The sequence below is a fragment of the Genypterus blacodes genome, unplaced genomic scaffold, assembly GCF_046128005.1.
Source record: "Genypterus blacodes isolate CSIRO-AG114 ecotype Tasmania unplaced genomic scaffold, CSIRO-AGI_Gbla_v1 ptg000094l_1, whole genome shotgun sequence".
In the NCBI taxonomy this organism is placed as follows: Eukaryota; Metazoa; Chordata; class Actinopteri; order Ophidiiformes; family Ophidiidae; genus Genypterus; species Genypterus blacodes.
Window position 1 is genome coordinate 757,368 of NW_027466898.1, and position 26,623 is coordinate 783,990.

Genomic DNA, 26,623 nt, shown 5'->3' on the forward strand with positions numbered 1-26,623 from the left:
ATACATGCTGCATTATAAAGCAAACAAAGAAAATAAACACCCTTGAAATAATTTGTATTTTTAAATATCAAAGTTAGATTTGATTTTCAGCAAACAAATATATTTAATATGGAAACAGGTGAGTCAAAGCATTTTCTTATGATTGTTGGTATTAAGTGGTATTGACCATTTGTATGCCTCCAGACTGTAAGCATGAAAGATGCATGACAGCATGAAAAATAACTCACAAAATGTATACAGAAAGTGGAAATGCACATTGTATCAGTGATATAGTTTAATGTCATCCTTTTTTTTTTGTAAAAAGCAAGGTTTCACCCGATCTCTGCATCTTTTTTTCCCTATTTTTTTTTTCAGTTACATTGTTTATGGAACACAAAAGAATATATTTATTACCACTGGAGATAGGAATTACGGCCCCCAAAAGCATGCAGGCCCCTACTTAACAAGCCCTTAGATCATTATGATTAGAATAGTAATAAGCTATTACAGTTCTACATTTTGCATGCTATTTTAAGGTCTTGTGAGAAGTCTGAACATAACTCTTTGGACTTTAAAACCCACCAGACTGCCCTGCCACATGAGTGTCTGCATGTGATTTTTATAAACACTCCAACAATCACAATCATAAATTGGGATCTAGTAACTAGAAAAAAAGTTAGTCATGGCAATCTAATTTAGTTATGTCAACAATTGGGAATCACAATGTAACATCTGGCTTTGCTTTGTCTGCACTACATAAAAAGAGATTGTAGATGCTCTTGTATCTGGACCATGCCTCGTCATAATTTTTTTCCTCATGTCCATGTTCAGTGTGTGTCATGTCCACTTGAGACACCTGTGATACAAATGAAACTGTCTGCTTGAAGGGTCTAAGCAAGGGGTATCAATTATTTTGTCCCGGTCATTTTTCCATTTGTTTAATAAGATGATGTTAAATCAAAAATCAAAAGGAAAGTGTATATTGTAGCAAATACGTAAATAAATGAATGAATCATTATTTAGCGAAAATAGCGGGGTTTTTTTTTAAATTGTTTTCATTCTATTATTTCCCCCTGCTACGTGCCCCTGTCTTGACACCTTGCCTTTGTTTTTATTTGTTTGCATTTTTCGTTGTATGCTGTTATTCGTTTCTCTTCGTTATTTCGACACAAGACGCCACATATGCAGTATCTCAGGGTACTATTATTCTCTCCAGGATGTGAGATGGCGGTAGATGTGTAAACGTCTATTTGCAACCATAAAAAATAACCACAGAGAAGAAGAAACACGGAAGTGACGCGACCAACTGTTGTATATCTCGCGGAAAGCACACACACTTGACAGGGAAACATTCCTAAGGTCCTTTGTTATTCGTATTTATCTCTCTATTTATACTTCAAACGACGGCGGGGCAGCGTTTAAATCTGAAGAGGCATTTGGCCCGGCCTGGTCTACGTGAAGCTGCGTAGACAGACGGCTTTAGGTGATCGCGGCGCGGTGCTTTCCTGGCAGTAGTTAAAAGTATTCAGTCGGTAGCAGGAGTTGTCAGTGTTCGGTAAATGGCCTGCACTTTAGAAAAAGTGCTGTGCGACGCTCGGACGCTGCTGGAGAGGCTGAAGGAGCACGACATGGCCGCAGAGGGACTGATCGAGCAGTCCGGCGCCCTCAGCCACAGGGTGCACAGCATGAGAGAGGTGGGGAATGCCCTTCCTGACAAGGTAACCACGCTGGCTGTGCAATGCTGCCTGGCTCTAAGGGTTACACGCAGAAGATGTCGTCGTTTGGTTGTAACTTACCTTTGATTCAACATAAATGAACCCTGCAAGTCTCTTGACATTATTTTCCAGAACTAGTTAGACGAGAAGCAATACAATCACTTCATATGTGTCGTGTCGTGTGTTTCATAACAGATTATAAAATTTCTAATCCTTAAGATTTCGATCTGGATTGTAGTGAAATTCTTTAATGAGCACACGTTTTGTAAATTAAACAAAAGTCCAAATAAGTTTAATACCAGAATCTATTTTTTTTTTTTAAAGAAAGAAGAAAGATGTATATCATTCAAATAAATAGTTAATCTCCAGAAATGTCTATCTACATTTGAAGGAGAGCAGGAAAAGTTTCCATTACTTGTCATTTGTTTATACTCTACTTTACTTTGCTCTTTGATTTCAGCACACAGATGAGTGTTCAGAGCTTCAGGAGCTGACCAAATTCAAGCCTCACGTCCTTCTAACTCAGGAAAACACTCAGATCAAGGAGCTGCAGCAGGAGAATAAAGGTAAAAGAGCATGTTGCTGCATTATGTTGTTACTCTATGTGTATGTAAGAGCCAAGCATCCGACGTGTCTTTCTGATGTCTCTGCAGAACTTTGGCTGTCTCTTGAAGAACACCAGTACACCCTGGAGTTGATCATGGGTCGCTACCGGAAGCAGATGCTGCAGCTCATGATGGCAAAGAAAGAGCTGGACACCAAACCTGTGCTCAGCCTTCACGAGGACCATGCCAAGGTACCCTGGCTTTATTTCTGTTTCAAAATTCTCACACAGTCGTTGAAGGATGTAGAGTGAAAACGCTCAGATTTCATCAACGTGCTTCTCCAGTTGGCGTTGTCCCGTTGAACGTGCAATCTTCTCTCTTGTAGGAGGTGCAGAGCCAGTTGGAGCGGATATGTGAGATGGGTCAGGTGATGAGAAGAGCAGTTCAGGTGGATGATCAGCACTACTGCTCAGTGCGAGAGAGGCTTGCTCAGCTAGAGGTGAGTACAGTAAAACCACAGGATACACGTCGTAAAAATGACGTAAAAATGCCTTCAGCCGTTGACCACTCTGTTTTTTTTGTGTAAACTGCATGTTGCCTCTATGAGATTATTTGTTTTTATTTTATTTGTTTTTTTCCCCTACACTATACCGTCCCTCATTCTTTCCCTTTGATCCCTAAGATCGAAAACAAGGAGCTGCGAGACCTGCTGACCATCAGCAAGGCGTCTGTGAAGACATCGACAGCAGAAGCCAACCAGCCATCAGCACCAACACAAGAGGAGGAGCAGACAGCTGAGCCCGAGTCCATCGAGTGATCAAACCAGCGTGTGTCTGTGTGAACTGTAGCTGGGGGTAACATTATGTCTTTCAGGACCAGGAGACAGGGTTGATGCTTTCTTCACACGTTCACCATCTTATTTTTCTATATATGCTGCGATTCAGTCAAACCACAGTACATAAATATATTTTTTTGGAAGTAAGGCCGCGTTATTCTGCCTATTGTTCATTTTCTTATGCAAGTGTATTACCACTGCAGTCATGTTGGAGTTCATTCTCAACAAGCTCTGACTTGTGTTTAGTGTGTTGTTTTCAAAGACTCTTAGAGTGGGAGCTAAGGCACAGATCACAGCAAGGGGTGTTTATGTTTTTGGCCAAAGACACATTTACTTTTCAAGTCACCGTTTCTACCTCTTTGGTGCCCCTTTGCTGGCCATACTCACTCCACATGTAAATTGCTCGTGCCCACCCTCGGTAGAACCTCACCGGTGACAAATCAGCTCCCTAGTCTAACACCATTTTAGAAGGCTGAGTTGCCAGAATGTTAGACTTTCAAATCACAACAAGATGGCTCATGGCTGTTTCACACAGTTTGCCTGCTGACGAGTGAAAGTACATAACATGTGTGTATTTGTCTCATCATTTGACTTTGATACATTTTGTCTGTTTGTAGAGTTCACATGTAACATCTTTTCCATGTATTGTACTTTGATATTGTATGTCTAACGCCAGTTTTCTAGTTTTCAGATTTGGATGTAGAATAAGCTGGTGGCACGTTTTTATTTAATGTTAACGGTTTCAAGGTATGCCAGTTTTTTATGTAATGATTATCAAATGTTGGGCACTGTATGTTATTACAAGTTGTATATCATCATCTCAGGAAATCAGTGTTAATATGTTGAACATGATAAAAAAAAATGACTTCATGAAAGTGTGATTTGTGTCAAAATAAATTTCATCAGAGAGATTGAAATAAATTTGCAACCAACACTGTGTGGAGGTTTTGTATTGTACAAGCTTTTAGGTGGCACACTGGGTTGGTATTTAGAATGGTTGGAATGGAGTTTGAAACTGACCGGGGCCGTTCTGTGTAGCTTTTACAGGGTTTCTCCTCGTCTGTGTGGGCTATATAGTGTAGGTTTACAGATGCAGCTTAGTTCAAGTGGAAAAATCTAAATTGTGTGAGCACATATGAGTGTTTCTGTGAGAGATTGGTGACCTGTTGAGGATGTACCTGAACACTGGGGTGTTGTATTTTTACCTGCATTTATTGTTTCTCTCATAGTCAGCAGGATCCGATGACTTAAGAAGATCTGAACCAATGTTGCTGAAACTTGGCTGAGGGTGGGACATGGAGGTAGACTGTGTTTTACAAATTGAATTTACATTTCTTCAACTGCAATACGCCATTATAAATGAAAAAAATCAGGCATAAGATATTCTTATATGTCATTAGTAGGTGTAAATTGGTTAGAATCTGAATTTTACTACTAGTAACGGCCACAGTCATGAAGTCAAATGTTAACAAAGGTTGTGAGTTCAGAACCAAGTGTTGGCTTCCAAGTAGTTAAGGTGCAGGTAGAGGAAGAATTCCATCACAGTGTGATAGATGGATTTGGAAAATTGTACCAGAAAAACACACATTTTTTATCCAGGCGGATGAGGAAGATGCTCTTTCTGTACCGCTTGGTGGCGACGTTGAGCCGCTTCGGCTAATACGCACAACATGATGCTTTCAAAGATTCCACGAAAACCGACACTATTAACTGACTTTACATTTGTGACCTAATCTTGCGCATCTATTCAGATACACTATGTTACCTACGCTGACACATGCATAATTTTCAACTGCAGTTGTCACATCTCTATCGCCGGTCAGTTTTGTGTATTGAAGAGGGCAGCGCAATAAATGTATTTCCGTAGGTCCGTGAAGGCAGCAGCGCCCTGCGTTCATTGACACTTTGCCTGGCAGAAGCTAATGCTAATCATGTCTGAGAAGGAGCTTGGAAAAAAGTGGGACAAATGCCTCGCAGACGGTGCCGTCAAAATCGGTAAATATCCCGGAACCTTCCATTCATACTGACCCTGTAACATCCCAGCAAAAAGACAGAACACGCAGCGTTTGTCACTGTTTTCCACAGCTGTCATTGACTGGGCGAGAGGCTAACTAGCTAGCCATTGTAAGGGCTTACAAAGGGCATCTGATTGACTGTCATGCATCTCCTCATCTTAAACCTAACATAAACTTAGTCTGCTATTTCTCTTAAATTCCACCATCGCACTTATTTTGCACTAACGACCCAGTTATAACGTTTTCATTCAACCCGATGACCTTTTTAGAATGTAAGGAGCAACACGAGGGAGTTTCTGGTTGATAAATTCATGAAAACATATCGATAAAACGCCATAAATCAGATTTTTTTTTAACGGAGCTTGCTGTGGTGTTCTTGGGCGCATCTGCTATTGGAGTAAGTCAAGTAATTTTTTTAAGATCATTTATTTAAAACCCACTGTTTTTTAAGAGTTCCTGTGCTTTTAAAGAAGCCAAACCTGTGCACACCCGATTGTAAATCAGATTTCCAAAGAAAGAAATAGTTTTAAAAAGATATTGAGCTTTCTACTGTTCACCGCCTGTTATACTCGAATGCAACAACACTGGACTTTGGGTATTCTGCAGAGAATAACTGTCTTAATATTACGAAGTACAATCAGAGGTTTTTCCTGTGCCTTTCCTTGAGTCACCTCGAGTTGGTGTGCTGGACTGGTACTTACAGTAGATGTGCTTTAGGTGCTTGACTCCCAGGTGCAGACTCCTAGAGAATATTGTATTTGCATTTGCTCTCACCTCTAAGCATTATTGCAAGGCTATTGTTTTGGATCGCATTCTTGCATTCTTAAACCTTTGTTTTTCAGGTACTGGCCTGGGGTTAGGGATTGTCTTGTCTGTTCTGTTCTTCAAACGTAAGTATTTTCTACACTAGGAATCAAATAAATGTTTTTACAGTGTCATTATTGTCACACTGAACACTGTTACCTAATTAAAACTTTGCAGACGTGGATCTGTCACGTCTGTTGTCGAAGAGCCACCCATCGTCAAAAGCAATACAAGAAGCTGTGGCATACTTTCTTTAGTCACATTGTGAAGAGCTTCTTTGTGTACTTGTGTGATGATGATAATGAAGTACCTTTTTCATTTGTAGGGCACACATGGCCGATAACATTTGGCTCGGGAGCAGGACTCGGCATGGCGTATGCCAACTGTCAGAATGACCTGAGATCACATTATCTCCTGCACAGAAGCGAGAAGGTTTGTTTTGTTTGTTTCTCCCACACATAAAACAAAACTAGTAACCGAATTCTTCCAATGGAAATTGGAAGAGCATCCCTTTGTTGTCATTTATGCAAATCAAGAATGAATGTAACTGCTTTCCATTTATCTTTCTCAGCAGGAACAATAACCACATGTCATCGAGGGAGTGTCTTTTTTTTATTTTGTCAAAAACATTTTTGTTTTGTTGTGTTGTTTTGGGATGGTCACCATTTGCACTGTTCTCCAGTTAGACTCTGTCTCTCTGTTGAATGATTCTGATGACTCTGTATGATGTGTATGTGCCTGATCAGGACAGTCTGTTTATTTAATAAAATAAGGACACAAAATACCCTGGTGATTAACTGCATATTAATTATTGGACATACTGTTTGTGTGTGTGTGTGTGTGTGTGTGTGTGTGTGTGTGTGTGTGTGTGTGTGTGTGTGTGTGTGTGTGTGTGTGTGTGCGCGTGTGCGTGTGTGTGTGTCATCATGAGTGGCAATGATTCTCAATGGAAATGTCCATGCCTCTGCCCACATACACACATACCCACATACAACATGAGCTTATGATTTGAACAATTTATCAATTATCAACAGCTTTAGTATTAAATGTATTTTATTTGAATTTAATGGAGGAAGTGGGAGCTGTAGTTCTATGTAAGAAGATTGACCTTTGCAGTACAGATAGTTAACATTTAACATTTTTTTCAAAAAAAGTATTCTAAGGGGAACAGTACAATTTTGTGCATAATTTTGCCACAGTCAATATCATTAGCTCTAACAACCCCCCCTTAGCTCTGTGTTCTACCTGCTAGACACTATCTGAGCTTTAATATGATACAATGTTAAGGCAAGCACTGGTCCTCACGAGATGTAGATTATTAATCGTCCAGGGGGTCTAACTAATTGGAATAGCTGAAAATGCGCATGCGTAGCATATATTGCATACTATTCTTACAATAACAACACACAGTATGTAGAAAGATTAGCCATAGTACATGATTTTTTGCTCAAAGTGCAATAGAGTTATTTTGTGCATAATTGTGTATGTGTCACCATGAACGCTTGTTTTTAGTCATCAAGTATTTGTCTACTGCAATTGGAACACAAATATTGAAGCCTGTCATCAAGGCTAATGACATTTCCCAATATCAATGCTTAATCATTCTTAAATTCCCTATTGTAATAGTTCTGTTTCATCTAATGTCTGCTCTAATCAATTAAACACTTACAAATATTTTGGTTAATGGGATGGAGAATAATGTAAAATGCATATGTTGACAAAAATTTCACCGTGAATTCTAACATTAATAGCAAACAAACATGGAATGGAAGCATTTATTTTACGAATTTATCTGCTATTAAATACTCTTGTCACAATAATGGTCACTGGCAGAGAGCACAAGGCATTTCAGAACTTGAAATAATAACCAGGATTTCTACATAAATCAAAAAAAGCAAGAAAATTGTAATTTGTAGTTTTCAAAAAATTTCAGTAATAAAATATAAAAATGCCGCGATAGTTGGCCATCAGTAGTTAAAAACACCACGAGCTGTAAAAAGACCACCCACACAGTTCCTATGATGTAGAATTAGCATTTCTTGGCTGTGGTTGTGCATGGTTATGCATTAACAGCTCAATGCTTTGACACGCTCCTTCTGAGAAGCTGTGCGCTCTGGCTGGGAGGCGCGCTGGAGTGGCCGACACAGGGATTAACCAGAGCGAGGGATATAAAGGCAGCATAACAACAGACATGATACCTGAAGGGCACTTATGAATAGAGCCTGGCATCCACATGACTGCTGCAAAAATCATTTGTTTCGGCTCATCTCTTATCCGTTCCTGCTGAAGTTGTGTAATTCCACTTCTGTGAGGTGAGGTATGATTCTGAGAATTGGTCCTCGGCGTCTTTAGTAGTTTCTCTCACTGGCACTGCTTTCAAATGCCTAGTTGAAGCTCATCTCTCTGTGTGCCCTCCTCCAGTGATTGTCATCGTGACATGCTGCTTTGTAACCCACTGTGAGCCACGGAATGGCTTATTCTGGCTCATAGCTGTGGATGAGACAGGGACGTGTTTGCCAGGATGGAGAGATGGATGCAAGTGTGTTGTGGTGATTTTGATCTCTGAGCAAAGTAAGCACAGGGCATCAGGATGTCTTCATGCCAAAGAGAGATGGCACTAATTAGCCATGGAGAACAGTCCTGTTAACCCGGACAGGAGGAGGGGTGGATGGATTCTCGACACAAGACCTCAATGGCTTCTTTTTATTGAACTATGTCGTTGAAGTGAGAGCTGGAAGGAGAAGGATTGTGAAAGCCTGGAACATTGCGAGGTGCCTTTCACACCCTCGCAGAGCAGGGGCCAGTCTGGGGAGGGACCTCAGGAGCTGGGTTATTGCCTTTTTCCCAACTAGCACCATGGCTGACCCTCATGTGCCTGCCTCAGTAGGGAGCTACAACAGTAGTTCTACCACCACCAGTGCCTGGGACATCACTGGTAGCGGCCCGTGGTTGTTGGCATTCATGCTGACCATCATTATCCTTATGACAGCCTGTGGCAACGTGCTGCTCATCGCTTTAGTGTTTGCCCATCGCTCTTTGCGTTGCACCTCCAACTGCTTCCTGGTGTCACTGTTCCTGTCTGACCTGATGGTGGCACTGGTGGTCATGCCCCCAGCCATGCTCAATGTGCTTTGTGGGGCCTGGGTGCTCTGGCCGGCCTTCTGCCCCGTTTGGCTTTGCTTTGATGTCATGTGCTGCAGTGCCTCCATCCTCAACCTGTGCGTGATCAGTCTGGACCGCTACATCTTTATCATATCGCCGCTGCGTTACAAACAAAGGATGACTCCACCCAGGGCTTTACTCCTAGTGGCGGCAGCTTGGGGGCTGGCGGCAATGGCCTCCTTCTTGCCTATCAAGATGAAATGGCACAGCCTAGGCCATGGGAGCGATTACTCTTCACTGGCTAGCGTCAGCCTTGCCAACATCAGTTCCTATTCAGACACAATGTACCCAGCATCCTTTCAGCTTTTTCCATCTGGGGGCCTTTCCTTCCAGTGCAGGCTGCGGGCCACCTTGCCCTTTGCCTCGGTGGCATCTGCGCTCACCTTCTTTTTGCCCTCCAGTGCCATTTGCTTCACCTATTGTCGGATTCTCCTGGCAGCTCGGAGGCAGGCCAAAAGGGTGGCAGCACTCAGCCACCCGCCGCACCCACATCCATCGCTCGGGGAACCATCCCGGCCTCCTTCACCTGGGGCTGCAGGGGGGCAAGGTCACCAGGATGGAGATGAATGCAGTCACCAGGAGCCTCTTGTATCACACAATGTACCGGTAAGGATGAGAGGAGTGATCTCCACACATGTTGTCCCCCATTAAAATGTTATAGGCCTCAAATAGTTCCCCTCAAGTGATTAATGTGAAGTCTCTCAGGGATTCAACATCATCCAAGTGCAGAGGTAATCTATAAAACCTGCAATTTAAGACCTGTAATTCAGAGACATTGGCTTTCAGTTTCAAAGGCTGGACCTGGTGCCTTAAATTGGGGGTGTTAGGTAGGTTGAATAGTGTCATTGGTGTTCCTATTTTACAATCAGAATGCTTGCAAATTCTATTCATGGCTTTTTGTCTCTGTTTGCTACTCGAAGACCAGAACCAGAGCAACAGAACAGTGTTCATCTATTCATGTGCAGGGCACCCGAGGATCATTTATAATTCATACTTTATTAAACTTAATTATAATTCCACCCTTGTGATGACCGGTGCATGAGCTATCTAGAACAGGTATAGTGACGATATGCACACAAAACTATACATTTGGTAGGCGTTTATGTCTTTACAGGGTTAGAATGCTTCAACATATCTCCCCTCTATTTCAATGTTTTCATTGACACATTCAACATAATAAGCTTAGTGACAATAAAGAGATTCTATTCAATACAAAACCTTTTCAACATGGCTATTAGTGGAGGTTATGAGGTTAGCTGAAATGGCAAAGACCTTGTATTGATGCTGTAATGCAATAGGTTCCTCAATTGAAATTCTTAATGTCCGTATACCTGAAGTAATCCTAAGGATAGAGAGGATGGAATTGAAGGAATAACGTCAATGTTTGCCTTTAAGTATATGTCAGCTTTTATTGTTCACTGGCTGCTTACAATGACAAGAAGATAAGAAGCTTTTCATGAATGTAAAACTGAATATTACATAGACACACAATACGTCCATGGAATGAACCTTTCATTCACGGTAAAACGAGGCGGTGCAAATACCATGAATAAGTTCAGACTGCGTGTCAATATGTATCTTAATCTATATGCTATATTTTTTGTTTCATATATAGTGGGTCTAAGAACTTTGCATTAATTTTAAAAATGTTTTTGCCATGTTAATAAGTGGTCTAAAGAGATTTCTGGTTCTGACTTCCAGTTCTACACCAACATTGGATGGCTTCTTCCCAAGATTTATCCAAATCGGTGGTGAACATTTCTGAATAATAACATGCACGATAATAATAATTATATGATATAATTTCTACCACATTTTGGAACATGGCTGCAGGGACTTTCAACTTCCTTTGAGCCAAAAGAGCTGAAAGAGAAAGAGAAATTAGTGAGGTCTGGCCCTCATGCTGGCTGATAGGAGATGCAGACAGACACAGGAGAGATCACTGAGGTAACTGTTGTAGGCAGTTTAATGATGTTCAGACTGTGAATAGAAGTAATCCATGCCCTGTGTTGTCCATGTCCACAGCTGTCTGTAAACAGTGAGCGCCGCCTTGCTCACAGGCAGGGGCGGAGGGCACTAAAGGCCAGTCTGACTCTGGGAGTCCTGCTAGGACTCTTCTTTAGTGCTTGGCTCCCTTTTTTCATCACCAACATGGCTCAGGTCAGTAGAAGCAACAGAATCCAACAGAAATACATCACAGAGTTAGTTAAGCCTTAACTCCTTATACTTGCACTTAAAATGGAAATACTTCTCCGTAAATAGAGCAGGGGTGCAATTGACAAGGTACATTTAAGCTGTAGCCTCCTGGATTTATCCTATTGTTAAAGAATGAATACTGACATATTACTGACATATCAGTGTCCAACATTAACATGTCGACGTCCAATCTTTCCTGATCGTTAACCAATCCAGTGTCCATATCAATCCAGGTTGCCATCACATCCATGTTCTTTCTTCATCTTTAACATTTGGACTGTTTTTCTTTTGCTTGGAGGTCGTTGTTGCAATTTTAGAAATAGCTCTCTAATTTCATATAACAGTGACTCAGAGGTTGTTTTGTTAGTTTTCTCACAAATTTGTATGTTCGTTGGGCACTGAAACTGTGTGAAATAAATGAGAAAAAAACACACTTGGATACTGGTCTATTTTTGTATTAGCCATGCCTGACGCACTGCCTTGCCAAGCTATCCAACAAGGAAATAGATTGGCATTTCAGCTCTGCATGGCTGACTCATAGCAAAATCTAGACAACAGCTCATGAAAGTACCAATTATAACTGCTATTTAGTTTCTAATGATTTTGATTTGATTAGACTGACTAAAACCTCATTACCCAGGACCATGGAAAAGGTCTCGGAGTAAATGAATGTCAGATAACAGCTTCATCTAAATTGGTAATTACACTTGTCCTGCTTTTCAAGCTTTCAACGATCCAGTCATTTTGATTTCCCATCTGTGCCCTCTCACTTCTCCCCTGCATAACACCGAGCACAGAGACTTGACTGTGCCTGTGCTGTCCTTCCTTTTCGCACTCAATGTGGTGTGTGAAATACACTCCTCCCCTCTCTCCCATTCCCACCGCCTCCCTTTCTCATCTTGTTAGTATTGGAAGCTCTCCTCTAACAGCTGTCTCCTCCTTCTCTGTCCCTCTCTAAACCTGGTGCTTATGCTGCTGATCATCCATCACCCAGGCCTAAATGTATTTACAAGTTCAGGGTAGATAAGATGTTTTATTAGAGAAAAACATGATGGATTTGTTTTTGGGACATTTCATTTCATGCCAGATAAATTCCATGTGAACCGAGACCTTTTGTGATCACACAGTTCCAATATACAAATTCATCCTCATGATTCACTTCCATATTTCCTTTTTTAAATATAATAGAGGGGCACTTGTTGCAATGTAACGTTCCGCCGAAGCCCAACTGTCCTTTAATTATAGCTTCATCTCTCAATAATGAAATTAAGGTCATTGCTTTGACCATGATCGCACCACACACCCCACTGGCAAACCAATAAACTGAATAATATGTCTGTCCTTGGTAGAGATACAGTGTTTAAGATTGAGAATGCTTAACTAAATAAAATCTAACAAACAGAAAACCCTGTTAATAATTCACTGACCTTCATAGCCTTGATAGTTTATGAGCTATAGTAGATACCTGCTTTTCCAACATTGGTGGAATCATCATACTTGTGTTTTCATCTCTATTTAATACTTCCCAGTGATTCTGTACATGTGACCCATCTGAAAACATATTTGAGACGGATAACATCGATGCATATGTTATTCTACTCTTTGCCAAAATGTCGAAAAACACCTGATCTCTCAATGTTAAAAGAAAATGAAACAATTTCCTAAACCCGCATCCAGATGTGTATCCCCACGAAAATGTAATTGGCTGCTTCCATAGATCATGCCCTGTTTTCATGTGTATGTGAATGTTTAGTTTAACTGTGTGGGTTCTGGTTGTCACCCAGCTCAGTGGCATGATAGCTACCTAGCTAGCAGGTAGCAGCAGAGTAGCTAGAAGGATGCTAAAACAACACACTTACAATGTTTACATGCCCCACTAAGCTAGTACAGACAACATGCTCTTAATCTGGAAGGTTTGATAAATGAGCTTCCTGTTGACAATGTCTGAACTGAATAAGATTTATGTGATTCTGGCAGGTAGGCAGCAACACTGAAGGATCCCACAATGCATATTCATAAATGTAACTTCATGAGGATTGACACAGTAATAGCAGCAATTCTTTCACTGTTTCTATTCAGGCAGTTTGTGAGTGTGTCCCCCATGCGCTCTTTGACGCCATCACCTGGCTGGGATACTGCAACAGCACTATGAACCCCATCATCTATCCGCTGTTCATGAGAGACTTTAAGCGTGCTCTTGGCAAGCTCCTACCTTGCTGTTCCTCTCGCTCACCGAGGAGACCCTCGCCGGCGCTCTCCCTGTCTCTCCGCAACTCAGGCGAGCCGAACATACCCAGTACCCCCCCATCTCCTCTGCCCTCTGACCCCAACCACCCCCCTCCTACTGCAACCGATGCCGTCAACCTGCTGGATGCTGAGCATGCTGGGATTGAGCTGCCTTTGCTTCTACCTAATCAGGTGGACACATTGGATTGAGTGTTGAGTGTTGAAGAAAGAAAGAGAATTTAAACCACTACATGAGGATTTTAAGAGGAAGATTCAAAACAAATATCAGCCCATGATTTAATCCCTATGTGAGTTGTGCCATTGAGTGGTTGAGATGATGTAGATGAATAAGTGTGAGTTAGATAGTGTAGACATCCTACATAACTATCTCTACCAACACTGTTTACTTGCACCCATTAATCCCAATTAAAATGAAGGCTTTTTGGCCGGGACAAACACTAATTTACAGACAAATCTGAAATACTCCATTGTTTTTCAGTGTAAAATTATACATTTATTCTCCAATATGGGTAGATAACAATAACTAAAATTCCCTGATAAAGAGCATGCCAGTATCCAATGTAAATAACCTCTCTTCATCCCCCTGAGCACAATGTCATATCACCTCATCCAACCGATACAAATATGGCATCCTTTGCTGAATAGATTTATTGAAGCAACTGGCATTGCAGTGAGCATCCAGTTATGGTTCATTTGTGAAATTATGTCATGCATACAGAAGACAAGACACAAAACAAATAGAGGGTAATGAAGAGAGCAAGGATGTGTGATGTACATATGAATTAAGGCAAAGGGATAACAAACAGAGCAAGCAACCACAGCCAGCAAAGATTCAGTATGTCGAAATGACAAAGACAATGTAACCGTGGAGACTTAGATGACATTAGTGTTGCTAGTATGAATGATCTCATATAGGCACAGTTGACAGGATGTCGACTTTCCATAGTACAAGACCAGTAGCTGCAAAACACATCATGGGCTGTGGCAAGAGAAAAAAGTGGGGAGGTACAGGGGGAAACAAAAAAAAACAACAGTCACACATGACAGAGATGAGAGGCTCTTGGCTGCATTTTGTAGCCCAGTGTGAGCTCACACATGGGGGTAGCGTCAAGGCACCAACTTGCAAACCAGCGCCCACCATGTTACTCTTGCCCAATATCATGCCCATATGTGACCAAAGTCTCGTAGCCGCTAAGATGTAGATTGTGATGCAGATGAGGAAGTTTGTGGGTGGTTCATGTGTTAATCTGCCCCAGGATGTAACACACAGTGAAGGTTAGTTGTAGAAGTCTGACACACACTCAATTACACCTGACCTTAGGGAAATCACATGCTACTATAAAATTCACATCAGCCAACAGATGAAAATTAGAAGGATGAAAGGAATGGAGATGAAAAATGCTTTCAGTTCACAGTCTAGACGCTAGTAGACAACATTAATTGTGAGTATTCGCAGTCACAGTTTGTATATAAAAAAAAAAGAAAAAGCACTATCATTTACATTACACAACTCAAAATTGTTAAGACTGAATTAATTAATTATTCTAAAAACATGTTGTGTTTAAGCAAATGAGGTTGAAGTTCACGTTTACATGGAAGCAGCTGGTCCTGTGACATGCTCTTTAGAAGTTTGGCTGTCGTTGTGTGTGTGTTCTGTAGTCCAGTGTGTATCGTCCCAACTCCATGACGTACCCTCAGTCAGGTCAGCCTCTTGTACCCCGTCACACTGGGTAGCAGATGCTGTGTCATTATCAGTGGCGTTCTCCATGTGAGGCAAACCTTTACCAACTTCAATTTCAGTTTCGCCATCTGCATCGCTCAGAGAGTCCAGCAGGTCTGAAATATCAGGGATATCCCATCCGTCACCCGTGTCCTCTGTCTCCTCCCGTGTCCTCATGTCTCCATCTTCCTGTGTGCTGCTCCCATCTTGGCTACATTTGAGGTTTTGTCTCTGGGTCACCTCGTCACTGGGGGCTTGAACAGGAGTGTCCACCTTCTCTTTTGTTATTATTAGAGACTGTAGAGGGGTAAAGGAAGCTCCTGCCACTTCTTTGGTGGGCACGCCTACTGCCACCAAGATGGTGTCCATCTGACGCATATAGTCCAAGTGACCTTTAACCTGGGAAGAGAGAAGACGGCCATAATGTTCTTGACTAAAAGAACTGCACACATTTCAATAAATTACAGTATTACCATTTAATTAAAATCACTACATTGAATTCCTCTGTTCTTTTCATATTTTATAATAAGCTTCCTCATTCCATGTCTTAGTATTTACTGTCTGGGGCTTCAGACATGTCAAAGATATTTTTACTGTTCTTTTTACTGTTAAAAATGTAAAAAAATTCAAAGTTTTCTAAGTCTATAATGCAAAGGCTACCATGTTTATGAAGTGTCTTTAAGTTTAAGTGCGATGATGTCGGTTCATGTGGTAGCAGAAAGGCATTGCTGTGAAGTGAAACTAGCAGTGGCCTTACAAAACACAAGATTATTTAGTCTTTCCTTTAAATGCCATTCAACTAATGTCATATTTTCTTCTGGTGTTTGATATTTGATAATATTTCATCACAAAATGTTTGTAATTGTTATAGTAATTGTGACAAATATTTTGGTATTAAACCAATTTCTACAAAAAAAGAAGCTCCAGCTTGTTGTGATTGGAAAGTAAAGAACAAATCAAGTTTTATAAAGATAGCAAGTATACTAATTAAATTTGGCGAGTATTAACTTACCCCTGTATTCTACATGTTTGCCCCTAAAAACTCAACTAAGGAGAAAAAATGTAATGTACTAAATTGTAATGAATGAACTCGTACTTTAATGAATCACTGTGAATAAATGTGTAGCTTGTTTTGTATTACAATGCTGACGATTCCTTGCTCTGCTCATAACATGACAACCAGAGTGGTAGCAATTACATTAAACCTAGTACAAATGATAAATAAATAAAAATGAGAGAGTGCTTCAGCCATGGAAAACTGGAAATCAGACTTATAAGTAACTCTGGAGTCAGCTATAATGGAGATGTTCAACAAGCTGAGATGTTAATACAGCACTCATATTTAATAAAGGGCCCTCAAGTGTGTTTAGAATGCCCGTGAATTCTGGTCAGTCAGGTAATCTCAATTATCCTGATTCTATGATGGAGGCTGAGTGCAATCACCGGTCATTAAAAACAATTTAACAGGAGACATTTCAGTTTGTATAATATAAGATAAGGTATATGAGGAGCTCACAGTATCGCCATGTGTCTGTCAGTAAAACATTCACCCTTATTTAAAACGAGTGGAGTTCAGAATGTCTAACAAGAAAACAAGTTGATCCTAATGGGTTTTCTGCCCTTAAGTTATTTTCTCACTACCTCTAATGCCCGCTCTGTTGCCATGCATTTAAACAGTGATGTGACTTATGAAACCATAGCCTCTCGTCTGTTGCCATAGTGACCCGTGTGATTTTATTTACAAAATCCTCAGAGTTCCGAACATGGCGTGAAGTCTTTCCATCTGGAGGGGTTAGAATAGTCGACACGAATTTAGCGCCATTGCATGACATGGTGTTCATTAATGTTGCTAACACATTGCGGGCAGGGTGCCGAGTTTGTTTTAGTTGAGTTTAGCCCACAATGCTGTAGACTGCTACACTAAGACAATGAGCTGTTTTTTCTAAATGCTGCAAACTATTTATGACTTCCTTTTTGGACACAACAGGATCCGTCTTTACAATACCCAGGTGATGGTGAAGGCTGTCTTTCTCATCACACTTTTCAGTCACCAAAGCCTATTCTAGTTTGCATGCTACTCACCAGTAGTCAGTAAACTGATTGGTGGAGTTTAACCTCCTAAATGTAGTATTTTATGCTTGTGAATTACAACAGTATGAACAATAACATCTGACTCACCACAGAGGAAAGATCAACATTGATGAAGCGCCGATCCTGAATGTTGATTGGCTGTAGCCCGGCAACAGATAGCTGTGCAGAGGAACTTCGGTATAGGAACCCCAGGAGCCAGTCCCCTCTGACAGGTACGTTGTTCGGATAATAAAGAAAAATAGATGAAAACAGTTGCACTGCCAGGCATCACATCAATCCACATCATAAACATATAGCTGCTTTACACTGCAGGCAAAACATTGAGCAGAAACAAATGTTTTCCTCCTTTGTACCTGCAGATACACAATGACTACATGATTACCTGCAGTATCCATTGACTATTTTGCCAGCCACTACCCTTGTCATTCTCTCCCAGGCCTTTTCTGTGCCTTCCACAGGAGCCCCCAGGAGGACCACATCCTCTACTACGCCTTCACAACCTAAAGACGAAACAACAACACTCAAACTCAACTACTTTATAACTACAAAAGAAACAATGCAGTAAATATGCAAGAGTGAATCTGGTGAAATATCATAATTGCGTCAAAATCGCTTTCTAAACAGTTCCTACCTTTGTCATTGGCGAGCTCCTGCAGACAGAAGTAGATGACTCTGGCCCCAAGACTGAAACCTATGAGACTGACTGGACGCTTGCCCTTCACACACACAAACATGGAGACAAGAGGCACCAGGTTGAAGTACAGCCAGTATCTCACAATGTTTAGTGCACAAAGTTCAGACATGAAACTTCTATAATGAAGGGATAACATATCGTCCTGATCACCCTGTCACGGTTTATTCCCACAATAATCACCCCAGACGATGTGTTACCCCGCTTATTACATGGCTACTTACAAGATAAAGGATTTCACACACTGCATTAATTTGAAATAAATTCTTCACTAATTACAAGCTTCCACTGAGAAAAATGGTCCCATTGCCATTACTGCACGTTACTATGGCAGCAGAGTGGAACCTACTAGCTAGTATAGTCTTTTAAGAGTTTGAAAGTCAAATCACCCAGCATAATATGCATAAAGCATGGGAGAGGTCTTTTCATTCACAAGGTCGTCAATCTTTCATTGTCTTTAAAAAGAAAATTTGATTTGCTGTAACATTTAAAAAAAAGAGGTTGTATTGGTTTAACATTCACGACAGTTAGAAACTTAGTGGCACATTACAGGGAGCTGTATACCAGAAGCCATATCTATGTGAGTGTGAATGGAGCAGTAGGAGATAATACAGTCATACCTGCTGCCGGCTCCTTAAAACCTGAGCCAAATGTTTCCCAACCTCAGCTGAGCGGTTCAGACAGACACACCAGGGGTTGTCAATGACACTGGCTGCTGCCAGCAGAGACGCGGGCCATGTCAGAGCCGTCACTATGCCTGCAGAAGTACACACACACACACACACACACACACACACACACACAGACAGACAGACAGACAGACAGACAGACAGACAGACAGACAGACAGACAGACAGACAGACAGACAGACAGACAGACAGACAGACAGACAGACAGACAGACAGACACACACACACACACACACACACACACACACACACAGTCAAACTCTGTTGAAGTCATCTCCTCATTCTCTATCTCTCTCTCTCCCACCATGCCAGGTTGTATATGGTTTGTTTCGTTAATTTCGTTCATTCCTTTCACACTATAACACATATTCACACAACACTGCACACACACACACATATGTTCATACTACAGATACTATATTTTGAGTCTGTTGGTGATTTTGTAAATAAATCATTATTTTAAACAGCTTTATAGCTGTGGGGTCTCCCTTTTTGTCCTGCCTTTGGAGCCAGGCTTGAGAAAGGGTTGCGAACAACCAGCACATATAGAGCAAAAAGGACAAAACAAGGTAAGACAGCTGGGATCATTTGACATTAGCCTTTAACAAGCAATCAGAATGAATTTTACAAGTAGAACAGCAGAATTAACAAGGTCAGGTTGCTGTTGGTGCACGTTTCCTACTTGGATCAGTTGAACAGAGTGCCCTCCTACCTGAGAGGATTGTGTATTTCAGAGCCTCCTGGGCCATCATGCTGACCAGCCCGTCCAGCAGCGAGGCCATGGCTGAGCCCAGATCCCTGAGGAAGCGGGACTCCCACACCAAACAATACTGTTCCCCGCACTCCCCCAGACTGCACCACGGAGCCTGGAATGAACCTGGATGGCAGCAATGATGGAAGAGAACAAGCACCACTTACACCTGAAGTGTTTTGTAGCCGTTGTATCTGAAGGAGGAGGTGAGCCTGTAACTGAACGTATATTTAGGAGAGCCCTTCTACTACCGTGCTTTACCTAAAGGCGTAACTTAGGTGGTTTGCGTGCATAATCTCAGAACACGCCACTGCAAGTGTTAGAACATTCTGTGCGGAATACACTTAATGCTATTAAGTTGTTTCAATTGGTTTTCATTCAGTGAGTGTACAATCCAGCACATGCAAAGATAGAATGGTGATAGAATCGTAGTGTTCTAGAATTACAAATTTCCTGTCCTTTCTTCCTCGTTATCCTATGTCGAACCCCAGGCTGAAGAGGTGAAATGAAATGATCGACATGAGTGTAATGCTGTGCTTATATAAATGAGTGGACTGAGAATTACGCATTAGCTGAATAACAAAAGGGGCTTTTAGTGCATATAGTTGTGGAGTATCATTTACTCTAGTATTCCTGGACCTCAAAATTGAGTAACTAGGCCTCTGAGATTAGGTATTTGAACGTTTGATATTTGAGTATCTTGTGTTATGTAACTTACTGTAGCATTTTCAAGAAGACATGTTACTGTTACAGTGGTAAAAGGCTTGTAAAAACTTGGCTTAAGGTGATAATCTGATGACAAAATTCAGGTCATTTACATGCAAACTATGTGACTGACATTAAGTTTTGTTATATTTGGCTTTCACTTAAGAGTTCTGTACGCCTTTGAATGGACCCTTATGGAACCCTGTACTTAACACTCCAAAAGTGAAATGCCTCCCAAGGCTGCTCTACATGAAGTGAAAAATGTAAGGGTCCCTTCAGAGGCCAAATATTACCAAAATGCGGAAACTTACATAAAAACAATGTCAGTGACCTTATTCGGATGTGAATGGCCTGAATGTCAGGACATTTTGTATTATTGCCAGTGTATCACATTTTTGACAAACTTTTTTCATTCCCTAACTAGTTTCTTTACATGCCAAGTTTAAACTGGCATGAAGCCAAATCTGTCCCAGCTAAAAAAGTTATTCTGGCACTGAGCCATCCTCACTAGTAAAAACCCAAGAAGATAGAAGGATATATGTGATATTGATTTAGTGTAAGTTAAAGCTGGAAAAACATAAAGCCGGTAGATAAATATTTGCCACACACAGCTAAATGCAAGAAACTATTCTCTTTATTTAAACTATTTGCATGTTAAATGTTAAATAAATAAAATGGAAAGTGTACTCCTGTGAGGCAGTATAAGGCTGACTTACTGTATTTACCACTGCAGAGCCAGCCGGTCACTGCAATGGTCAGGTGAAGCTGCTTCCCGGAGCTGAGAGGCAGGAATTCAAATTCTTCTATCGCTCCAACACACTTATTCATCTTATAGCCTGAAGAGATAAAAAAAGACAAGAGCTGCTGGAGTATATCAACTTCACTTTAAGATGATTTCCATGTGTATTACGGTGTTATGAAAAAGGTTATTTAATTCCATAATCAGAGTAGAGTTGGCATTTTCATATAGTGTACATGTAAACATTCTGAATGAGAGTTAAATTAAGGATCACAACAAAAACAGGCATTTGTCGTGTTCTATCATTACCAGTCAGTCCTGCTCCCGCTGCTCCAAACAGAGAGGCCATGATGGCGATGCCAGTGGCTGAGCCCAGAGCTGCAGCACCTCCAGCACCCAGCACAGCTCCGGCCCCCGCTGCCACCAAAGGTGCTGCCAGCCCACCTGTCACACCTGGCAAAGGCACAAAGAACACAGTCAGTTAAAAAATCAGGCATCGTTATGGTCAAAACCTAAGCCAAGAAAATACAGCTCTTGAATGTGTGAATGTTTCAGCAGACTGCCAATAATAAAAAAAAAGTCACCAATCACAGTTCCTCCTCCCACTGTGGCAAGTCCAATTAGGAGGTAGCGTCGTAGCCTTCGCCCTCTCTCTTTCCTTAGGCGTCGAGTTGACTCCTCTCTAATGGATGCAGAGTGAGACGGATCAGCTGCACGAGCCGCAACAGTCAAATATTCACCAGCACCAAAAACATGAATGTACAAATAACGTCCCAGTTAGCACATTGAGGGTTCATATCTGCAAAACAAGGAGCTGCTTTGTCTATGGCACAGAATAATCTTCGTTATGTTGTCATTTTAAATTGTCCAGTAAAACACAACTACTAACTCATTCACTTCCACCCATCCATCCACATCTTACTCGCTCTCCTCTCCTCCTTCCCTCAGCCTCTCTCCCAGGGTTTCTTCAAACTCTTCCATCCGTTGTGGGGAGACTCTGAGTTGACAGCTGACATGGCGGATCAGAACCCTGGATCTGGCATCATACTGGCCTGAGCGTGCATGAAAGAACCGGACCCTTTGGTGTTAATAACTATATGGGAATATACATTAACTTTTCCATCTATTCCCAAATTATCCTTACCATCTTTGACAGAGAAAGACACCAGATCCTGCAACACAGAGCAGATTTAGAGACAATATAAGTAGACAGGAGATTCTAGACAAAATAAAAAAGGAGTCTCCTTGATTTCAGCCTGACGACAAACAAACCAAAGACTATATTACATTATTGTTATTCATATATGTTTTCATATTTCATTTCTACTTTCTGTTTTTGAATTGACTTATTTATATTTGCTGTTGCATCAATTTCCCTACAGGGGGAGGCAGCGGCTCAGTGGGTAGTGCTTCCGCTTGGGAACCGGAGGGTCGCCGGTTCGAGCCCCTGCCGAGGTGCCCCTGAGCAAGGCACCGAATCCTCAGTTGCTCCCCCCTCTGCGAAGGGTGGTAATGTAACGTAAGTCGCTTTGGATAAAAGCGTCTGCCAAAATGATCGTAAAAAAAAAAAAAAAAAAAAAAAAAGGGGGCATGAATGTGTTGTGTTTCTCTGGTGTCTACTGGGATGAGGCTTACTTGTACGATGGGGGTGGCCCCTGCAGCCAGAAGTGGTTCAGCTTGTAGGATAGAGAGGAAGGTGTCAGAGCCCTCAAAGCCCAGGCCTGACAGGAAGGCACCCATGACTGGCATGACCGAGTCATCCAGGCCCAGCCAGCGGACCAGACCCTGCAGGTACTCATCCCTGAAGACACTGAGAAAGAAATATAAGGAGGAAGAGCAGGCCTCAGAATTCAGAAACAAATCTGAAGATTTTGTGTGGAATAGCTCAATCAAATGTCAATCCGTGTAGTGCTCACCTGTGTTCAAATTTGTTTTTTGATATCTGACATTGTGGAAAGCCAGTATCAATTTATCTGCAAACCAAATTTACTTACAGAGCATGAAAACACAAGAAGGACACAGTCAGGACCAGTTTACCCTCTATACTGTGTGTTTAGTCAGCTTGGTCTAATCATGACAAATAATGATAACACAGCAAAAATGATGTGGACACTGGGCAATGCACCTATATGTCTTTGGACACATCTGATTTTCTTTTCTTTCCCCTAGGCCCTAGGGGAAAGAAAAGAAAATCATGTTCCAAACCCTAGGGCCTAGGGTTTGGAACATGCCTGTGAGGTTTGCAGTTCCAATTCATCTCACAGCTGTTTGATCAGGCTAGGATCAGAACTGAGTGTAGGTCAGTCAGGTTCTTCCACACAAAACTCAAGTGAATCATTTATCAATGGACTTTGATTTGTCATTCTGAGACAGGAAAGGGTCTTCCTAAAACTGCTGCCCACCATGTTGGATGTAATGTTGCAATATAATAAAAAGACATCCAGACATCAGAGAGAGTTCTTTGATGAGACCTTATCCCTCATGTGTTACCTGTTTTCAGGTCCAGCGAACAACTGGCCAAGGGAAACTCCACACAGTGCAGCATAAGCAAAGCGGCCAGGTTCAGTCAGCTGCCTGCCGATGATTGCCTCTGGGTTCTGGTCACATGTGGTGTCCTGTGTGGTCCCTGCCCCCCCTGGATCTTAAGAGGGAAAAGTACACCAAGTTTGATCATTAACTTAAAAAGCAGTTTGATTCTATCCAAGAGAAGCTACACACAGTACACACATTAGATACATACAAAATACATACAAGACTTCAATATATAAACACCAAGACTAAAACTTGTATCTAATGTAGTCATTCTATAGTCCCTTGTAAAGCGGAAATTGTGTAATGTCTATTTCCTCGTAATCAAACATATTTTGAAGAACAATAGATAGTAGTTCAAGACTTTATAGTCATCAAATCGTTATGTTTTCAGTCTTTAAATGCAGCAGTGTGGGCATAACGTAACACACTTTTACGAGTTATCATATTTTCTTTTTTAATATAACATAATACATATATAATATATATTTTAAAACAAAATGGACAGTTGTGCGAATCAGTCTGAAATGTTGTGATGATGTTGACAGAAACCACTGTTTAGTGAAATACCTACAAGCCGAACTTTGCAGAAGACCGCAATGATTCACGACGAGTCTTACATAATGTTGCAAAACAAACGTTCACATGAGCTTAAAGAAAATCAACAATACATTTGCATATGTTTTGTACAATGCGGCAGCGTTCTCGTCTCGCAAACGTTCACTGTATTGGCAGAGTCAATAAGAATCCTTTTAAAATCATATTTTTAATTAACCATGAAAAACATAGATTGAACGGCACATTAGATTAGACTAAATTCAGCCGAGATGATTTTTGATGACATTGCTTTTGACTAATAACGAAAGTGCGAATTGGAAAACACGCCATAGCAGTATCCTTCCGCTTATCAACATTAGCTGCAACAGCTGTACAACTGGCGACGAGTTTTCAGATTAGTTGTATACTTCATAAAGTTGTTACGTTAATAACGTAATATGCTCCTACGCTGGGCAAAATAACAAAAAGTACTTCTACGGTACCTGGAGTAAAATGTGCATCTGCACTGTTCTGCTTTTCCTCCATATCCACGAAATGTCACAACTCTGACTGAACCTCTGCTGCCTTCAATGTTCCATCAAAGCTCGCTCATACGATAATCACACGCGGCGAATTAAGACTTTTTCCAAACTATTTCGAAGATTCAAACTGAGAAATAATTTGTTAAAAAAACTGAATTGACGCTGGTTTCATAGAATGAACAGAGAATGCACGTAGGACAAACAAAACATTTCCAAACGAACAGGAACTGCTGTTGGGTTTGTGTGCATTGATATTGTTTCCAAAATTCCGACAGCACTTGAAACTAGCATTTGTTTGCAACTTTTGCATGACGTAACTTCCACGTTCGCTGCTCATAATGCAAAACAGGGGGCTGTTCAAGATCGGAACGTTTAGGCAAACAATATTAGGATAAATTATTGATTGTGGGTTTGTATTTATATACATATTCAGTTCCTTTTTATTTTATTTCATTTTATCATTTTTTTTTTGCATTTCAGGCAGTCCAGGACGGGGTTGTGTGAATGCGCGGTTGTGTGACTGTGGGTTTGGGTGGGGTTTCGGGGTGGGATGACCTCACTCTGGTCTTTCCTTTTCCTTTTCCTTTTTCTTTTTCTCTCTCTGTTTCTCCCCTATCTCTCTCTATCACAACCTATGATGCGATGTACTAGCCTACATTGCTGTTTGACATCATCCTGTAAGTTCTGTATGTACCCTATGACATCATTGCAACTCCAGTCCACTTGTACTCTACCTCAGGGTCTATATATAAACAACAATAGTAGGGATAACACAACCTTCCTCCCTTCTCTCGATCTCGATCTCTCTCTCTCTCTCCTCTTTCCCCTCTTTCTATATTAAAAAAATGATCTCCAAAATATCCTACACCTGTATGCACAATGTCATGCAATGTCTGCTTCAATAAAACAAATTGCAAAAAAAAGGAAGAAATGGCTAATTGTATGCTAGGACAGTGAGTATGAGAATATACACAGCAGGGAAAATTTAATGCAGCTGCTAAAATCCGATTTTCCATTCTTCCAGTTAGTAATTTAATTTTAACACATTTTATAGTGTTTCTACTGATCGACAGTGCCGCAATCTGCTCTTGTGTACGTCACCCGAAATCGTGGAAGGATTTAAGTACTCGTTTACCTTATGGAAATGGCCAATGAAGTTTGTTGAATCCTGGAGGAGAAGGGCCACTAGGTGGTAGTGTAACCCCCATTATTACGTGTGTGTACAACGATATCCTCAAACCTCCAGAATAAATATCTCAGTCAGTGAATTGTCTTGTTGATTTTAGTCTTGTTGCTGCAGGATACAGCCTTGATCACAGTTCCTGTCCATAAAAAGTAATGCATTTATTTGTCCCTCATGTTCATTCCCTCTCTTCAATTCACACACAGACAATCTGATAGAGAGTTGTAAATGAGGACCATCTGCCTGTCTGTCTGTTTGTCTGCCCGCCCGTCTGTGCGTTGCTTTCTCTCTCTGCCTTGGCTGCTCAGACACCTCAGTCAGAGTGAAGGAGGGTGCTGAAAACAGCTCAAGCACACAGTCCAAGGAAACACTGGAATCATTTGAACTGTGATTGCCAATGGCTGTGAATGCAACAGAACCCCTCCTTGTTCGATGGTGTACACTGAATAAATGGATTGATAGAATAAATGGCATCTGGTCACAAGCATAGAGAAAAGAGCAATTGGCATTTCGTCAAAATGTTGTTTACTGTATGTGCAAGCCCTACTCACTCCCAGAAAATGTTTTTTTATCCTTTAATATGTACTGTAATGTCTCAGAAATGAGGCACTACAATGAGCTCTGAGGTCCAAACGCTTTATTTTAGTTTATGCTTTTTCCACCCATAATCAAGGAATAGGCACTTATTCCCAGAATCACCATTTTGCACCAGAATCCAGAGGAAGAAACCGACGCCTCCACCCACAGTGGCCTAACACAGCACAGCACAGCCACAGTTGCGGTTCTGGTAAAGGGTGCAGCTCAGTCGGAGCAATGCAGGAAATGACTAAATGAAGGACAAGCAGAAAGCAGATACTCCATGAAAATACACAAAGAACGATCCACAAATAGTCTCACTCTAGAATGAACACTATTAATGATATCAGACAGTCTGGGTGTATCCCAGGG

The 26,623-nt window shown here is 41.2% G+C and overlaps 4 protein-coding genes across 6 annotated transcripts; 3 read left to right on the top strand and 1 right to left on the bottom strand.

Annotated features, from left to right (window-relative positions):
• Positions 1 to 21: 21 nt before the first annotated feature.
• sike1 (suppressor of IKBKE 1) lies at positions 22 to 4,011 on the top strand. 2 transcript variants are annotated; one of them, XM_076159323.1, is made up of 5 exons: positions 22 to 1,673; positions 2,155 to 2,260; positions 2,348 to 2,490; positions 2,625 to 2,738; positions 2,922 to 4,011. In XM_076159323.1, exons 1-5 carry the CDS (start codon positions 1,539 to 1,541, stop codon positions 3,054 to 3,056), a joined length of 633 nt encoding a protein of 210 aa, XP_076015438.1. In that variant the 5' UTR covers positions 22 to 1,538; the 3' UTR covers positions 3,057 to 4,011. The 2 variants fall into 2 exon arrangements, with proteins under 2 accessions (XP_076015438.1, XP_076015437.1); XM_076159322.1 differs by having other exon boundaries at positions 25 to 1,697.
• Positions 4,012 to 4,922: 911 nt separating this feature from the next.
• On the top strand, positions 4,923 to 6,677 carry micos10 (mitochondrial contact site and cristae organizing system subunit 10). 2 transcript variants are annotated; one of them, XM_076159289.1, is made up of 4 exons: positions 4,923 to 5,069; positions 5,932 to 5,979; positions 6,219 to 6,325; positions 6,465 to 6,677. In XM_076159289.1, the coding sequence occupies exons 1-4, from the start codon at positions 4,997 to 4,999 to the stop codon at positions 6,474 to 6,476; spliced, it is 240 nt and encodes a 79-aa protein (XP_076015404.1). In that variant the 5' UTR covers positions 4,923 to 4,996; the 3' UTR covers positions 6,477 to 6,677. The 2 variants fall into 2 exon arrangements, with proteins under 2 accessions (XP_076015404.1, XP_076015405.1); XM_076159290.1 differs by having other exon boundaries at positions 6,468 to 6,677.
• Positions 6,678 to 8,749: 2,072 nt separating this feature from the next.
• On the top strand, positions 8,750 to 13,687 carry htr6 (5-hydroxytryptamine (serotonin) receptor 6). The gene is made up of 3 exons (XM_076159337.1): positions 8,750 to 9,661; positions 11,081 to 11,215; positions 13,331 to 13,687. Exons 1-3 carry the CDS (start codon positions 8,750 to 8,752, stop codon positions 13,685 to 13,687), a joined length of 1,404 nt encoding a protein of 467 aa, XP_076015452.1.
• A 441-nt stretch (positions 13,688 to 14,128) lies between these two features.
• On the bottom strand, positions 14,129 to 24,745 carry tmco4 (transmembrane and coiled-coil domains 4). Its single transcript, XM_076159288.1, has 14 exons — positions 24,454 to 24,745; positions 23,375 to 23,525; positions 22,520 to 22,694; positions 22,029 to 22,056; positions 21,807 to 21,936; positions 21,469 to 21,566; positions 21,194 to 21,337; positions 20,862 to 20,981; positions 19,402 to 19,566; positions 18,621 to 18,757; positions 17,941 to 18,025; positions 17,692 to 17,809; positions 17,397 to 17,514; positions 14,129 to 15,617 (listed from the first exon to the last, which is right to left on the bottom strand). The coding sequence occupies exons 1-14, from the start codon at positions 24,494 to 24,496 to the stop codon at positions 15,087 to 15,089; spliced, it is 2,043 nt and encodes a 680-aa protein (XP_076015403.1). The 5' UTR covers positions 24,497 to 24,745; the 3' UTR covers positions 14,129 to 15,086.
• Between the last annotated feature and the right edge of the window lie 1,878 nt (positions 24,746 to 26,623).

What these genes read in the sequence shown, in the direction of transcription:
- sike1 (XM_076159322.1), top strand. Translation starts at nt 1,539, where the DNA reads ATGGCCTGCACTTTAGAAAAAGTGCTGTGCGACGCTCGGACGCTGCTG. An exon ending in GCTGCAGCAGGAGAATAAAG is followed by an intron (nt 2,261 to 2,347) that starts GTAAAAGAGCAT and finishes ATGTCTCTGCAG; the next exon opens with AACTTTGGCTGTCTCTTGAA. An exon ending in AGAGGCTTGCTCAGCTAGAG is followed by an intron (nt 2,739 to 2,921) that starts GTGAGTACAGTA and finishes TTGATCCCTAAG; the next exon opens with ATCGAAAACAAGGAGCTGCG.
- micos10 (XM_076159289.1), top strand. Translation starts at nt 4,997, where the DNA reads ATGCTAATCATGTCTGAGAAGGAGCTTGGAAAAAAGTGGGACAAATGC. An exon ending in AGACGGTGCCGTCAAAATCG is followed by an intron (nt 5,070 to 5,931) that starts GTAAATATCCCG and finishes TTTGTTTTTCAG; the next exon opens with GTACTGGCCTGGGGTTAGGG. An exon ending in GTCTGTTCTGTTCTTCAAAC is followed by an intron (nt 5,980 to 6,218) that starts GTAAGTATTTTC and finishes TTTCATTTGTAG; the next exon opens with GGCACACATGGCCGATAACA.
- htr6 (XM_076159337.1), top strand. Translation starts at nt 8,750, where the DNA reads ATGGCTGACCCTCATGTGCCTGCCTCAGTAGGGAGCTACAACAGTAGT. An exon ending in TTGTATCACACAATGTACCG is followed by an intron (nt 9,662 to 11,080) that starts GTAAGGATGAGA and finishes CCATGTCCACAG; the next exon opens with CTGTCTGTAAACAGTGAGCG. An exon ending in TCATCACCAACATGGCTCAG is followed by an intron (nt 11,216 to 13,330) that starts GTCAGTAGAAGC and finishes GTTTCTATTCAG; the next exon opens with GCAGTTTGTGAGTGTGTCCC.
- tmco4 (XM_076159288.1), bottom strand. Translation starts at nt 24,496, where the DNA reads ATGGAGGAAAAGCAGAACAGTGCAGATGCACATTTTACTCCAG. An exon ending in GGGCCACCCCCATCGTACAA is followed by an intron (nt 22,057 to 22,519) that starts GTAAGCCTCATC and finishes TCTGTGTTGCAG; the next exon opens with GATCTGGTGTCTTTCTCTGT. An exon ending in GGGAGGAGGAACTGTGATTG is followed by an intron (nt 21,338 to 21,468) that starts GTGACTTTTTTT and finishes TGCCTTTGCCAG; the next exon opens with GTGTGACAGGTGGGCTGGCA.